General features: G+C 33.7%; 1 protein-coding gene across 1 annotated transcript in view; it reads left to right on the top strand.

The window, feature by feature from the left end:
• Nucleotides 1-17,093, top strand: part of LOC113519470 (uncharacterized) — a 144,709-nt gene that overhangs the window by 124,777 nt on the left and 2,839 nt on the right. Inside the window, exons 4-18 of the mRNA XM_052897012.1 lie at nucleotides 418-6,532; nucleotides 6,609-6,737; nucleotides 7,197-7,459; nucleotides 8,417-8,546; nucleotides 9,495-9,641; nucleotides 10,076-10,198; nucleotides 10,994-11,136; nucleotides 11,431-11,544; nucleotides 12,372-12,487; nucleotides 13,024-13,120; nucleotides 13,787-13,850; nucleotides 14,254-14,404; nucleotides 15,210-15,263; nucleotides 15,725-15,809; nucleotides 16,611-16,688. Of these exons, the coding sequence (XP_052752972.1) occupies nucleotides 418-6,532; nucleotides 6,609-6,737; nucleotides 7,197-7,459; nucleotides 8,417-8,546; nucleotides 9,495-9,641; nucleotides 10,076-10,198; nucleotides 10,994-11,136; nucleotides 11,431-11,544; nucleotides 12,372-12,487; nucleotides 13,024-13,120; nucleotides 13,787-13,850; nucleotides 14,254-14,404; nucleotides 15,210-15,263; nucleotides 15,725-15,809; nucleotides 16,611-16,688 (7,809 nt within the window). The remainder of the gene's footprint in view (nucleotides 1-417; nucleotides 6,533-6,608; nucleotides 6,738-7,196; nucleotides 7,460-8,416; nucleotides 8,547-9,494; nucleotides 9,642-10,075; nucleotides 10,199-10,993; nucleotides 11,137-11,430; nucleotides 11,545-12,371; nucleotides 12,488-13,023; nucleotides 13,121-13,786; nucleotides 13,851-14,253; nucleotides 14,405-15,209; nucleotides 15,264-15,724; nucleotides 15,810-16,610; nucleotides 16,689-17,093) is intronic.

The following is a 17,093-nucleotide window of genomic DNA, read 5'->3' as shown; positions in this document are numbered from 1 at the left end:
ACAATAGTTTCAGTTGTGACTACTGAGTCTTTGACTAATCTTTACGCTTCAGATGTACTAGCAGAGTTTAAACCAACAAAAGTAAGAAATGGCACCCTGGGTTAAACGTTCATCTCCTGGTGTAACCCACAATACCCTACCGGCTAACAGTCTCTGCAATTGAATAATTACCCTATAAAGGTCAAACATGAAGCCCTTATCGTGATATATCTGGTTACAAATAAACCCTTGCTTCGAATTCTGCTTCAGTACCTTTCGCTATTATAATGGCAAAATAAAAATCTAATATAATATGATTATCCGTAACATTAGATCTTTCCTGAACTAAATCTTGATGACACACATATTAAACATATTTTAATTTTAATAAATCAATATTCTTACTTTAAAGATAAAATTGACTTTATTTATTTACAGACCAAATATATGGAAGTCAAGACGATTCAACCATCGGCTCCGAGTAATATATATGCAAGTAGTTTTCCAAAAATTGAAAAAAGAATAGACACAGAAAATGAAAATAATTTTGATATAATTCAACCATCAGAAATGGGACATGTATCGTGCACAACATCATGTTCTTGTTCTAATACAAAAACAGAAGGATTAAAAACAAAATATACACATATTGATGCTACTCTGCCAGCAGCTTCTAAATTTGGAATAAAAACTTCTAAATATGGTGCTACAAAAATGGATTTTAGACCAACGAATAAAGAATCTTTTAATAAGAAAACTCAGTATGGTCCTTATGAATTCGAAAGCAGTTCACATTTAGCGCCAACAGATAGAATTGTTGAAAAATATACTGAAGTTATTAATGATTATTCAGAGGAAAAAGATACAAGTTCTGTAGAAGAAAGTGAATTATTAACAAACGAGCAAGCTCCAACACCGCCAAAAACTAACAAAATTGTAAATAATAAGAACCATGAAAAAAATAAGCCAGACAAACCCCAAAAACCGAATAAAAATAAATTTGTTGTTGCGGATTTATTGAAGTTAGGATCATTGGGTATTAAAGGTTTATCACAGCTGGCACCTGTTATAGAAAAAATGACTGGTGGTTTTATAAAACGTCAAGATACAAATAAAACTACTACTACAACAGTTAAACCAGTAGAAAAATTAACTGCGTATAATGTTAATAAACGAGTTGATAGCGACATTGAATTTAAACAAAACGATTTTCCTATATATATTCCAGTGGATGAGTTAGAGACTTCAGAATCTCAAGTTTTTTTTACAAATGCAACATTGCATCAGAATTTAGCGTGGGCTGCAGAGCACAAGCAACCTAAATCACATATCGTCCCACCTAAAATTATACATGAAAGCCCACTTGTGAATGGCGGTATTCCCATTAGCCCCGGTGAGATAATTACAGCCCATTCAGATGTAATAGTAGGTAAGCCAGCCGTGGGCGGACCATTAACCTTGGCTGCTAGTGGAATTAAACTGCATAACCCTGTTAGTCCACCACCTATTGATAGTTTTGTAGCAGGTAATGAAGAATACTTAATTAAACAGAGGCCACTAAGTGATCAAGCTTCGTTAACTACTAAAGTAGACGATTCATACGATTTAAGGCCACCAGATGTACCAAAAATTAAATCTAAACCAAACAGAAATATTTTTAGACAACCTCAATCATCTATTAATCATCAAAGTTCACAACTTCAAAACAATATACCAGTTCACATACCGCAAATTATACACCCATCAGATAATATAATGAAAACAGAACATATAAAAAGTACAAATACCGTATTAGGAAATCATGGTAGACCAGCATTCCTTGACTATATTCCTTCATTAGTGAAGCCTAATAAAGGGCCACTAAAACAACATACTGATTTTAATACCCAAAAAGATCATAGAGATAAAGAAATAATTGATAGTAGTCCTAGTTCTTCCGAAATAATAAATACAAGAGTAAAAACGGATGGAGAGTATCCTTTATCCATCAGTCCTGAGGCTAGTAAACCATTGTTAGTAGATATTCAGCCTTCAAGAGTAGCTAATGTATTGATACCTCATGGAAGTTCTACTGCTTTAGTTTTTGCCGGTTCTTCTGAGCCACATAAAACAGGAGACTATGTTGATGATCCTTTGCCATATCCTGAACCTGGTTATTTTGGAAGTTTTAGTATAGATGCACCGCAAATGACTAATGTACATAATGTTGCTCCGAATAATAATAAACAATTTTTAGCAAATTCTAATATACGCTACCTTCTGGAACCTTATAAGCCTAGTGTTCCACCATTTCATAAAGAACAACCATTCAGAAATGATTTGAAGTCAAAATGGAAGGATGCTAAGCATCCTAATAATTTTAATAAAATTCCACCACCAACTAGTAATCAAGAAGCTCACGTTCAAATTGGTCCACAAATAACCTCATACGATCCTGATATTTATAATCCAGTTAATGGAGAATTCGAAAAGTACAACCATCTTAAAGGAAATGATAAAATTAAAGATGGTAAGGAAGTTATAGACAAAGAATACGAAAATTATCTGGCAGTACCACCTCCACCTCCAAAATTACATTTAAATCAAGAAAATGTATATGATATTAATAAACCTTACAATCAGCGCCCTATAGTTCATACAAAACCAGTGCAAGATATGAAAGTATTTTATAACATACAGCATCCTATACCGAAAATAACACCCGAACAACAACCACCCAAAGTGACATCTGAGATATATTTCGCAGCTCAAGCACCAAACAGCAAACCAACCCCAACGTATACAATACACATACCACCATCACCAGCAACATATCTTAATCCTTACAAAAATAATGGACCTATAAACAATGTTCAAACAGAAAAATCTACGGGTACTAATACGGGAAAAGTACATAATTCTTTTTCAGTAATATCAAATCCAAATAGTGGAAATAAATCACTTATAACAAATAATCTATACAAAACGGACGCGTCATATACTGTTACTCTTAACACAGCAACTAATATAGCAAGTAATGTAAAAGAAGGACAAGTAATTGGATCAAGTGTACCCGTTGCTATTGGTTCTTCATCTGATAATGATCATGTGAATGCAAATATTCCGATTGGAACAAATTTTGCAATTACTGTAGAAGATGCACCATTACCTTTTGAAAGCTATAATTTACAAGATAATCAAAAGCCTGATATTGTTTATGATAATCGCCCTCATATACCTATTGCAGTTTCAGTAGGAGACAACAGATGGAATATCAGCACAGTTGACAAAAATGAATCAAAACAACAAACTAGCGATTTAGGAAGCCACAAATTAAATCATAAATTTGTAAAACCTGCACAAAAAGTAGTCCCATCTCTTAATAGTCATGCAAATTTCCCAATGATAAACGAATATACTACTGCAATAAGCAAATACAGTGAAGAGAAACCAGTAACTGAACATTCTATAAATACTGCAATTTCTGACCAAAGAAGGCCTGCAAAATTGATACCAAATGTTCCAACTAATTCCCATGGATGGTATTCTAGTGTGGTTAATAATGAAAATAACTTAAATAATATCAAAGTCGAAGTAACAACAAGAAAGATAATTCCTTTGACAAATAACTTTAATTCAGATACCACTCCAGAATTTGGTCAAAAGATAGCAAGTATAGGAAAACCACCTGGTTTTTGGTCCCAAGATACATCGTCTGTATTTTCAAATTTTAATGTAGGTAAACCATTTACAAAAACAGAAACTGAATCGCCGTTATATGAAACATCCATACGGAGTACTTCTACACCTTATAAATATCCTCACTATATACCGTCAAATTTCGACAGTATAAAACAGCCTGCATATGATATACCTATTAGGGATAATAGCGATGAAACTACAACTCCTAAAATTATTAAGGTAACTACCATAAAATCTAATCCAATATATGAAAATTCAGAAGAAATTTATGACGGTGAGGAAGAAATTGATAATGCTGATAACATTGAAGGAGAAATTAGTTCAGAATCGATGAAGGTACCTATTGTGAGCTCATCAAGTGAAACAAATAATATATCCAAATCTACAACTGATATCACATTGCTTAAAGACGAAGTTTTTAAACCTCCCAAAGACACCAAAGAAAAACATGTACAATTTGTAGATTTCAACCCAGGAACACAAACAGAAAAGCCGTTCAAGAACAATAGCAATATAAATACTTTCCAATCAAATACAATAAAGCCAATAACCGTATATGATAATAATCCACATATGAAACCTAGACCATTTACAGTAAATACTATGTCAACATTAGATCATCAATTACAGCAACCACACTGGCAAATAAATCAATTAATGGAAAATGCAACTAATATATCATACGAAGACAATTTGGATTTAAATATAGGTGAAGAAATTAATACATTTAAGCGACCATCTTCAACACAAAAGCCACTATACCACAATATACAGCCCGATAATAAATATAAAAAACCATTAAAACCAGTATTTTCACATTCAAATACAACCCGTATTGTAAATGAGTCGAATATTATTACATCCACAGTTCAGATTCAAGACAAAAAACCACTGATTGTTGAAAAAATTAATGAAAAAACAACTTTGCCATCATTTACGATACCAGAAAGTTTAAATGCAAATCAAGCATCGACTGAAATAATTTACTTATCACCTCCACCACCTACCATAGATTATAATTTTAGACCTTCTACGAATGATGAAATTATAATGGGTATGAGTCCTCCACCTCCAAGAATTCCATCTGGAATCAAACCGCCTACCAGAATGCCGTCAACTCCGAGACCTCATCCTATTATTCCTATACGAACGCCACCTCCCTATAGACATAAACTTCAAAGAACTTTGCCTCCAAGAATACCAACACAGAAACCTGCAAGGAAACCAATACAAAGAGATGAAGTTTCTACATATAGACCAGCTTTTGATATTCTCAATAGTGTTCGTCGACCAGTATACAGTCATGATCAACCTTCTTCGCAATTGTTACCACCCCCAAGAGAAGTATCTACAAGGATCAGTAATACTATGAGTGAAATACCTGTACTTACTAATACTCTGTCTTCAGTATCAAACGTAGTATTCCCAACACCCATTTCTTCAGGATGGTTAACATCATCAGGTGTTGAATTTTCTTCAAGCTTTAATTTTGCTCCTACTTCTATTCAGTTCCCTGTTATTAAAGAAACAACTAAGGTATCAGATACGTCAGAAACAGCTTCTGCTGAAAATGAATTTTCATATGAAAGTGAATCAACATCATTAGAACATACTGATACAAGTTCAGAAAAATCAGCGACAGAAGATAGGATATCCACTTCCAAGGAAGTTCATAACACAGAATCCACCACTCAAATTACGAGCTCTGAACAGAGTGCCGATTCAGTTGCTAATGAATCGAGTCAAGAAGAAAATACTACTAAAAAACTAATAGTAGTGCCATTAGGAAATAGGAATAGAACTCGTAAGCCATATCCAATGCGGCACAGTGATAAGAAATCGACTAGTACTAGTACTTATAAGGTATCTCTTAAACCAACAACAGCTATAATTAAGCCGACAAGGACACTGTCACGCCCTGAAATTTTATATCCAACAAGACAGATACCTATAAAAAAAGTAACGAAACCAACACCTATAAGATTGCCTACTTCTTCCACAAGTATTTTGGAGAGCTCTGAATCTGTAATTGACGATGATTTTATAACACCGACAGAAGTTCTTAAAGATAACGTATTATCATCAACATCACAAACGAAGGCAACTGAGGTGATAGATAAGGCAAATGAATTATCAAGTGCTTTAGCTACTCCTACGTTAGATCAAGTATTATCAAGTGTAAAACCAACGCATCATGCTGGTAACGAAATAAAAATTTCGGATGAAATAATGCCGACTAAAACGGAATTTAAAACTACAGTTATCACTCTTACCAAGACCTTATCTGAACCACCGAAAACCGTATCGAGTATAGGTTATGTAAATCTAACCCATACTTTAACGGTTACACATACGAAAACAAGCCTTGTAAGTTTATCAGAGGGAGCTGTGACACAAACACTAGTCTTGACTAATACTCAAACATCTACAATAGTTGATGTGGTTACAGAAATTCATACTCAAGTGCAGCCAACAACTATTATTGAAACTGTTACTAAACATATACCTATGTTAGTAGAACCTACTTCTGTTCTAGAGGAAAAAATGAAAACAAAAGTACCTTTAGATGATATCTCTATGTCTTCAGAAGAAAATGATAACCTTATTATCAGAGAGCATGGTACTACAGAAAACGTGCAAAAAATAGAATCTGAAACTGAGGGAGATAATGATACATTCTTTGTAGTCATGAACAAATCTCAAAACGGTGGTCATGCTCCTCCAATAAGTAACGATGTTGAAACTGGAGATTATGATGGAATTACTAGAAATGAACAGGTGAACAGTAATGGTGTATCTCAAGTACTGTTTGGCGAAATCCTTCTGGCAGGAACGCCATATTTAGAAACAACAAATGTAGGCAATTTACCTGGTAAGTTCTCAGTTGGGTTTTGATTGTCAAATTAATATAAGGTAATGAGTTTAATATTTTTTTTCTTATTTTGTAGCATTCGGAAAGGAATGCCAGCCAGATTGCAAAGCTTCAAGGAATGAACGATGTCAGCGAATTGAGGGAATCATGAAATGTGTTTGCAGACCTGGATTCGCCAGAATGTTCCCTGATAGACCATGTAAACGTAAGTTAGATTTATTTATTAATATTATATATTATTTGTCTTTAAAAAAGAAAAGAACAGAGTTTATAATCATTATACTATATTACATCACAGAATTTGTAACATTTCTGTAATTTCATATTAGACGTTTGAATTTAGTTTTAATCCAACTTATACATTATGGCACTTTTTGATCAGTTCCAATCCATTAATATCTAACTAACTAGTTGTTTATACTATTATAATATTAAAAGTGATTACTTGCTCTGTGTTACTGAAATATATAGTAAATACTATAATGATATAAATCAGTAAATTTCCACAAAAAATTAACACATTAAATAAACGAACCCACAGGCCTTATTTATGGTTTTTTTACTATTTCTCGAAAATTGTAAGCTCTAAAACACATTGTATTATATGTCCACGTTGCCATGTGTACAACGGCGTCTATTTTTAATATTATACTTTTTTTTTCAGCTACTTACACATATTCAGTGAAGTTGGCATTGGGATCACAAGGCAATGAACGTCTTACATTCCACCAGAGTCTCTCTGATAACTCCAGTAAGCAGTATCACGCGTTGGCTGTTGCAACTCACGAAGGAATCAATAGAATGGTGATGCAGTCGGATCTTAGAGACGTCTTCCATGGAGTGCACATCACAGGTTTCTCCCCTGTACAGATGAAGGCACAGAATGGAGATATTTACCAAGGAGTTATGAATGATTTTTATGTGCAGGTAACACTTTAAAAAAAAATTAATTATCATCATCATTTTTAATCCTTCTAAAGTACATATGTATTATTCATTACACACGATTCTGATAATCCACCTGTTTGTCTGTACCTTTAGTGACAGTAGATTTTATACCGGAAATCTTGAAATCTGGAAAACTAACATATTAAAATTGTAAAAACGTTGATTGATATGGGAGATATTAAAAAAAATATATATATATAAGGAGCTTCAATAATACCAATATTCCTAAAACAATAATTTTTCGAACTTTTATCTGCAACTGTTAGTCTGTTTATATGTTTTTATGTTTATTACGGTATTACACAAAAACTATTGCACCAAATTGGATGTGGTTTTCACAGTTGTATATCTAAAAGTCTAACTAAAAGTATGGTGCTGTATATTTTATCTTGATACACCATTTAGAAGGGGTTCATTGGTTATGATATGTCTAAAATTTTCACATATGAAGTAACAGGGAAAATGTTGATAAACATATATTTTTCATTATACATATATAATGACAAATCAGAAGTATCCTTATTTAATGAAACTCTGTGAAAATTATTTTAATTTATTTAATCAGATTTTTTTTTATACAACTTAGAATGGCAAACAAGCTGACGGCCCACCTGATGGAAAGTGGTAACCGTCGCCTATAGACATGAGCAGTACCATGGACATAACAGAGTATACTGTTTCACCCAAGATACCCCCCATGCGTTGTCATTCCTGAGGACTCAGATGTTATTCCTCTGTACCCTGTAAATTCACGCCATATCCCACCCTTGAAACTGAAACACAGCAATGCAAACACAACTGCTTCACGGTTGAAACACGAATGGGACAGAGATACCCAAGCAATGGACTTTTGTACAAAGTCTCCCTCTGGTGAGGGAGAAGGAGTAAGCTCCTTATTAAAATAAAAATAACTAATCAGTAATTTCGCATTTCTAGCTTTCAGACAACGCTCACGAGAGTCGATTGAAGGAAGTCATCGAGAAGTACTTGAGGAACAATAACTACAGTCTTGGTGGTACTGATGTTCACGCGGCTGGAGAATTGGTGGACCGACTGAATGTCAGCGGTACATATATTTTTTATACCAATAAATTGACAAACAAACATAATGTAGATCTGATAAGTAGGCTTAGATTATATAGATAGAGTATCACCATGGAAATGCTTCGAGAAAAACGGGTCAACTTTTTCATACAATTTTGTGTGATAAATAGGTATGAGTGATTTCTTTATAACTTCTGTATTTACTTTGCCTTATAATTTCTGTATCTTTCAAATGTATAAACACTATATTTATTAAAAATGCATCAAAATCTATTTTATGCGTAAGTATATACAATAGTGATAAAAAACGAGTGAGCTAATTTAGAAATTAGCTGAAAAAAAGTTGCTCTGTTTTTGAGGATCGATGCTCTATCTATATTATCCTAACCTTTTGGCTGCCTAAGTGCTTTTTCAAAAAACCTTATGTTGTCGCTTAGGCAAACCTCGACAGGCAACGCATTTGATAATAACCTAAAGTGCTACCATAAGCTAGGAAACTCTTCTGAAACAATAACATAAGTGGGTAAATGTTGATACTTGTAGCAAGAAAATTTTTACTGATATAAAAAAAGGTATAACTGAACTACGTCTGTATGAAAGTTATTTAAGAACAACATATATGGAACTTTGATGAGAACAATAGAGGAAAAAACAATGTATATTTTTAATTTTGTTTGTTTGACTGTTTGTTCCGGTATCGTGCAAAAACTACTGTACAAAATTTTTTGATATTCTTAAAATCACGTGTATGTTTGATGATACACCTTCTAGAAGTTCCCTATTTCAATAGTTTTCTTACTTCCAAAACTCAGAAGTAGGTATGAAATAGAGGGCAAAAATTTAGTAAATAATAAAAGTAAAAATGAAAAATTTTATTACGAATTAATAACATATTTAATAAATTGGTTGTTTTTTTTTTTTGATAAAACACATTTGTTGATAAAAAAAAATTAAAATAAATATTTAACAGATTTCGACGAATGCGTCAGTGGGCAATTCCACGATTGCTCCGAGCATGCGCAATGCTTCAATCTTCGTGGAACATACACGTGCAGTTGCTTGGAAGGGTATGCGGACCTCAGCGTCAATACCTTGTATCCTGGCAGAATATGTTCTGGTGAGTATAACTAAAAGTAACTGATAAGAATACTTTAAGTTTTGTTCTAGAAAGTACTACATTAAATTTGATATAATTAAATGCCATTGATTAAAAGACAGAAAATACCTTCTGGCATTTATTTATCCTAAATTATATATTAAACGTATCGTGAGGTCCTGGCATAGTATGGGCCACTCTTTCTTTCTTGTAGTGTCGTAAGAGGCGACTAATGGTATTTAAAACGTTGAGGGATGAGCAGCAGCGTCCCTCTTTAAATGTTATCCAAGCCCAATTGCGCTTGCCAACGCGCTTCTCACACTTGACTACAACACTGTCTTTGCATCAGAAAACGAATAGGACGAAGACCGCGGCAGTACGCAGTCAGTAATTGAAGAAACATGGTCCAGTTTCTAAAGTACTTTATAAGCTTTTTTTTTTTTAAATATTCTCAGCGGAGCCAGTTGGCTGCGAGCGCTGCAACTATCACGGCGCGTGCTACTCACGCGACGACAGACGGGTGCTATGTGAATGTTTCCAATGGTACGCCGGTAGCTCTTGTCAAATAAATCTTAAAGGTAAGAATTTATCATTTTATCTTCACGTTCAGTCCCTTATGCGGTAGATTAGGAGGATCACGTGGCAAAGACCATTGACCACTTGTTTTATCTACTATCATTGTTTACCTGTTGCATGCACGCCAGTTCCGGAGATTCTAGGCTTCTCCTTCAAATAAAACATGGAGTATCTGGTCATAATACGAGTAGGTTAGTCTAGGTTTCCCACGGTGACTACATTTATGTATTTTACTTGATTCTTTTCGCATACCTGAACCAATACAATAATTAATTATTGTAAAAATAAACTGGCAATATAGAGAGATACTCCCTTTATTTTTTACATTAATTAACGATTTATTTTAATCTAACAAACTTGTTCTCCACGAGTCGTTTTCAAAATTCTAATTTCCTTAAAATCTGTATAGTAGATATACCCTTTTTTTACATTGCCCTTTGCCATTTTTTTTTTACGAAATAAATTATTTACGGTAATGATTTAATCATTGTCATTGTAATATAGCAGTGAAGTTACATGATATAGAAGCAACCATAAAGTTTAAGGTATGCCAATGGCAAACAAGCCGACAGTCCACCTGATAGAAAGTGGTAACCATGACCTGTATCATAAACATCATAAAATACACTGTGATGCCCGTATTACCGCGTATTTCTGAAAACTTTAAGTCATGCCTCTGTACCTTGTAATTTTCTACCATATTCCATCCTTCACACACAGTATATGTAAGCATAGCCGCTTCACAGCCAAAAAATATAAAAACATATGATTGATGACATTTTTTTTTTATTTTCCAGTGGTGCTGATCTCTCTTGTGGTGGCTGGCGCGGTGTTGTCGGTGGTACTAGCGGTGTGCGCGGTGGTGGCGTGTTCGAAGCGGCCCCGTCGCCAGCCACGCTCCATCGTCGCTTGCATACAGAACATGCCTAGTTTACACCAGGTGAGTCATCATCTCCGTCATTCTTATCAGTGTCGCGTAGGTCCCGGCTTAGAATAGACCACCACTTCGTTTCCCGTGGGTGTCGTAAGAGCTGACTAAGGGAGGGCGAGGAATTGGCAGTAGCGTCTCTTTTAAACATCTCTAAAGTCTAACTGCGGTTGCCAATCCGCCTGCCAAACGTAGCAACTACTAACAAAACACCCCAAAGGGGAGGCTTATATTTAGATCTTGTTGATCTGTTGATGATGATGATGAAATCTCCATTAATATTTCTTTATTTTAAATTATTTTCAGGGGGCAATGCCATCAAAGCAGCGGGCAGATCGTCGTGCCCTGATCAGTGAGCGAGGAGAAGTCGGAGACGCTTCTAGTATGCAGAATGCTTCTCTCCCATATATGCCAGCCAAGGTGAATGATTCTTCTTTACTTATTCTCATTTACTGCATTGGAATAATTAATAATATTAAGTGTCACAGAATCATACCATTTGCTTTGTTCTCAAACTAAGATCCTGTGTTATGAGGAACCAGGCAACGAACATTTAGGGGCACAACTCAATACATCCAGACACGAGTCAATTAAGAAAAAATCCTAAATTGTCTCGACCGGGAATCGAACCCGGAAATAATAACTACATTAAATAATGAATGATTCTATTAATGAATATACATTTCAAAACAGTTCCCAAATATAGATCAAAGTAACCGATAAAGACGGTAATCTTTATGTATACTAGCTGTGTCTTACAGTTTTACACTCGCGTGAATCAGTTTATAAAGTATTCTATGCGCTAAGTTAGAATAAAACATATCCATTTATCAAATTGCATTAAAATCCGTCAAGTAGCTATTGTGTCATAGAGTAATAGTGAAAGATTCGCCCAACTTAACCTTTCTACTTATTGAGTACAGTCTAGTAGTATACCATGAAATGAATTTCCGAATTTTTGGTCTCAATTTCGTATTTTCGTTCCGACACCGAAATCAGTCCAGTAAATCGAACTTAACGTTATGTTCGTCATAAATTATATCATAAAAGTTCAAAGGAAGTATATTTTAATATTTTTAAACGATGTATATTATGTAATTTTACCAACAAATTCACGTACATATGAATAAAAATATTGGCCTTTTTTTCGTCTAAACTTTTGTATTGACCTCTCTATGATCTGACATCAGCGATAATTGACTCTCGATTATATACCTTATTCTATGATTAGTATTATTCATTTTCAGCGCCCTTCGTCCAGTAAGAAATGCACCATGTCTGATCCACCAACTCATGACGCCCCTCCGCCCCCTGCTCCGGCTGTCATGATACCCAGGGCACGGCTGCACGCTCATCACGAGAGGTGAATATATTTTTTTAAATGGATGATAAAATAGGAATAGTAACCTCGATTGCGCCACTGGTGATGTACCAGTTAGAGATGACACATAACTATCGTAATCAAAAATTAACCAACATGGTTTCTAGGAGGGACTGCATGGGTGTCGACCAGTCTTTTACCGTACTAGGGACATTTTTTTTATACTACTTAAAATGGCAAACAAGCTGACTGCCCACCTGATGGAAAGTGGTAACCGTCGCCTATAAACATGAGCAGTACCATGGACATAACAGAGCATACTGTTTCGACCATGACACCTCCCATGCGTTGCCATTCCTGAGGACTCAGGTGTTATTCTTCTGTACCCTGTAAATTCACGCTATATCCCACCTTTCAAACCGAAACACAGCCGTGCAAATTGAACTGCTTTACGGTTGAAACACGAATGGGACAGAGGTACCCAAGCATTCGACTTTTGTACAAAGTTTCCCTCTGGTTTTAAATAATAGATCCTTTTACTGAATTTTTTTTTATAATTAATATTTATTTTCCATCAGTCGAGAGAACATATCCAGAAAGAAGAGTTTGGAACTTAGTAACGAAGCTAAACTTATCAGTTATTTGGAGTCAGGTGCGATCAATACTAATGAAGAGGTACGAAAAAATATTGTATGGGGTTCATATACTTATAGTAATATGTATGTAGTAATGGTGGTAAACAAGCATACGGCCCATCTGATTAAATTGCTTCTACAGTTTATGGATACTTCAAACCACTATAAGTATCATATCTGTATTGCCGACCCTGAAGAAACCTTATTATGCTTTTTTTGAGGAGCTCCAAGCTTTAACCACTATCTAAAACTCTATAGTAGAATTTTGCCCTCAAATAATACAGTTTTAATGACAGTGGCTAACTTTATAGCAGTTTAAAGTATGTAATGTAGGAGCTGGCCTAAGAAAACTCTTTTCTCCAATTGTGAATACAGTCATATTGTCTAAACAGCATATATATATATAATATAAAAATATAGCCAGTATTTATAGTGTAATCCATGATATATAATTAATATCTATTGACGATGGGTATAACTTTCCAAGTCCATTTTGAGAAGCCTGATTGATATTGAAAATATAAAAAAAAATCTTACTTAATCTACATACTTATATGTAGATACTTATATGTATTTCTCAAAAAAGTATTTATATATTTCTCTCAGTTGTGTAGTATAAGTTCCGCTTAGTTTGAGACTGTGTAATATAACACTGATTATTTATTTATTATTTATTATATTTAATTATAAATTATATATATTTCAGATGCGAAGAAAACACAGCGTAGAAAGTTCATATAGCGGCAATAAGGAGAGACACAACAAACAAGGTGAGTATTTAGTATGCCATTAACATTTCTCTTCTAGATAGTAAGACCGAGAGCATCTGGTTTTGCCCATCAAATTAACAATTATATTCTAATTATATAAATTATTAAAAATTTTAATTTGTCCTTATCAGCAAAGAAATACTTAGAAACTCCTTTAATATACTTCTATTTTATATAAGACAGAAAGAGAAGAATTTGAAGAATAAAAACTTATGTTCTAAAATTAAAAGACCAATAAAAGTTTATAACATTTTATTTTTGGAGCGCAATTATATTTTGGCCTAATTCTATAATTAAAAAAACTGTTCCAAAATTAAATTTTATAAAAATTGGAATTTTATTAAATTATTCTATATTTAAAAATATTTATTACTTATTTTTATATTTCTTCCTTTTTCCATAGGTGCATTAGTGTCCGCTGGCTTTAAGGTGTCAACAACGATCCGACCAGACGAGACAAACATGAAGGAAGAGAGAGATGACTTATCGTCTGTGCACAAGGCGGATCTAGAAGCAGAGTTGTCAAGGTTCGATTCCCTTAGGAAGTCTTATAGGTAAATATTTCTACAGATAAACTAACCTGCGTTCTACAGTTTCATATATTTTTATAACGTATCGTTTTACAATTTAATTATTACAAATTTATCCATTTATTATTATTTTAACGGAAACAGTATGTTCACGTTTATGTCGAAACTAGTCTAAGATATTCGTTCAATAGTAAATTAGGTCGACCTCCACGCGGTTCCCCCCGGAAACCGTCATGGTTAATTCTAGTGGAATTCGTCACGTTGGGCTAACTGACCTGCCTTTTCATCCTAACCTGTCATCCCTCACTAGTACCTCGCACGTGTATCCCGATACCGGTTACCATGCCATAATCACCCATTAAAAAAAATAGTTTATCACCGCTGATATTACACTTCCCTAGAGCAGCGATATGTTTAATGATTGAAAATTCAAAATGGGTCCCATAAGGAACCGGTAGCTTAATGGATAGGAATACAAACCCCAACGTGGCAAATAGGTGTCAACTATTAGTATTTTTTTCAATCATAAATAAAAAATAAATAAAATAAAATATTTTACATTTTAATTATAATTAACCCATCTATAACTATAATCTTTTTCCATAAATTGTTCTAAGGACATATTAATATGAGTAGTTATGATTTGTAAGACTTATGAATGTGTAAAATGAAAAGCAGATACTTATTGTAAGTTATATGTACAAGGCATAAAAAATTTTTCTTGGAGATTGTGTTCGGCGGAATGTGTTTTTTTTTTCTTTCCCTTTTTGAGAAAAGATTAATTTTAGAACACCGTTGAGTTAAAAAATTGTGTACAATTAAATTCCAGTCAAGAAGACATTATGTCCGAATGGACGGATGCTGAGAGACGTATTGGAGAACTGTAAGTTGATTATTTAATACCTGGCTATATCTTTCTACTTCTTCTGTGTACGTCATTTGTTAATTTAGGACATGGTCGTGTTAGAGTAAATTTTGTTTAAAATAATCGTTCTATTTACGTTAACCTTGCAACAAGATTATTAAGTTTAACCGATTACTGAAATTTAAAAGTGTGATGAAAAATGTGATGATTTTGTGTTACTATGGCACACGCATGAAGGAAGGGAAAGAAAGGAGATTGTTAGTTTATATATTTTGTTTTTTTTTTTGTTTTTTTTTTATTTGTGCTTTTTCATTTTCATTCTTTTATCTCTTTTACTGTGTATTATGTGTATTTTTTTATGGTAATTTGTGTGCTGTAGGTAATGTAAATAAATTATCTATCTATCTATTTATCTTAAAAAATTAAGTAATACGGAAAATTTTAATGGTAGTTTTATATTCATAATGTTTTATTGACAGAACATTGTCGGAGGCGCGGTCGATCGGTGGTACACTGCCAGCCAGCACGGGCAGAGCCGCTTCTTCCACGCGACTCACCCACCAGGTTTTTCACCCACATTTCTTACATATTTCCGTGTACAGACGCCACATTAATCTTCCCAAGGGAATGCCCATTAATAATATCAGAGTTTAACATAACTATCGGTAGTCATACTGTATTGTCATTACTTATATCAGAATCCTAGAATTTAAAATTTAATAACCAATATAAATAAATACAATAAGAAGTTTTTTTTTCCCGGATCTCCCTTCCCTTCATCTTGGTGAGATATAGTGAGACATCCTTCTCTTGTTGAGATCGAGATTTAAAATTAATTATTCAAAATGAAATAAAGTGTAAAAATCTCACTTTTTTGAAATTACTATATGATGCTTTAATATTTTTAATCGCTTTTCCATTGCTTATTTCGGTGAAAATATAAAAGGAAAAAGTTGGAATGACTTTTTAATTTATTTCTCTTTCTATAAAATGAGATTCGATAATGTTTCTTCCCCACTTATTTTCATTTAAATAAGCTAATTATGTTAAATAAAAATACATACATTAACATATCAAATAACATTTTATTCTTTAAGATCTCAACAGTACGTAAGGGGAGGGGGAGGCTTTTACTACATCTCGCTAAGAGGGGGAGGGAGTGATGTATTCCAGTGTTTTTGTTTTAGCGTTTTTTCTATGTAATTGAATTAGATACTGAAAAAAAAATTATAATTTTATCTAATAATTGCTTAATCCCCAAAGTACTTACTTAGTTTGCGGCTAGATGGCGCTGTGTGAATCTTACTTTATTTTTTATGTTCTTAATATTTAAACAGCTTGTAAATAACCCACTATTGCACCCAGGAGGCAAACACAATGGCAGAACGCGACCTCGGCTCCACCTTCCTCTTGCCACACGTGCACCTCTATAAACCGGATCTTGTGGGTATCTCTTCACACGAACATTTGCACAAACACTTCAAATTTTTATGTATTTATATTCTATTCTAGCTTTACACGTGATTGTCTGTGATTGGAATGTGTTTATTGTCCATGAAAAATAGTGCCTATGTCCTACTCCATTATTATCTATAAATAGTACTTATATATGTATAATATATAAGTATTATTTATTTATATATTATATACAAAATGTTTAGACAATTGGTTGGGTGTCAAGGCCCTAAACAGTCACAAACAAGCTCTTTTGATATTTATGATTTAGTAAAGGTCAGCCACATTTATAAAACTATTTTACAACTTTGAAAAAGCTATGAATAACCCCTTATAGTGTTCGTTTTGCAATTTGAATTGTAAATTTGAGATTTTGCGCTTTGCAAATAACTG

This window comes from Galleria mellonella, unplaced genomic scaffold, assembly GCF_026898425.1.
Source record: "Galleria mellonella isolate WM207_F2 unplaced genomic scaffold, CSIRO_AGI_GalMel_v1 utg352, whole genome shotgun sequence".
In the NCBI taxonomy this organism is placed as follows: domain Eukaryota; kingdom Metazoa; phylum Arthropoda; class Insecta; order Lepidoptera; family Pyralidae; genus Galleria; species Galleria mellonella.
This window is presented reverse-complemented; position numbering and strand designations above follow the sequence as displayed.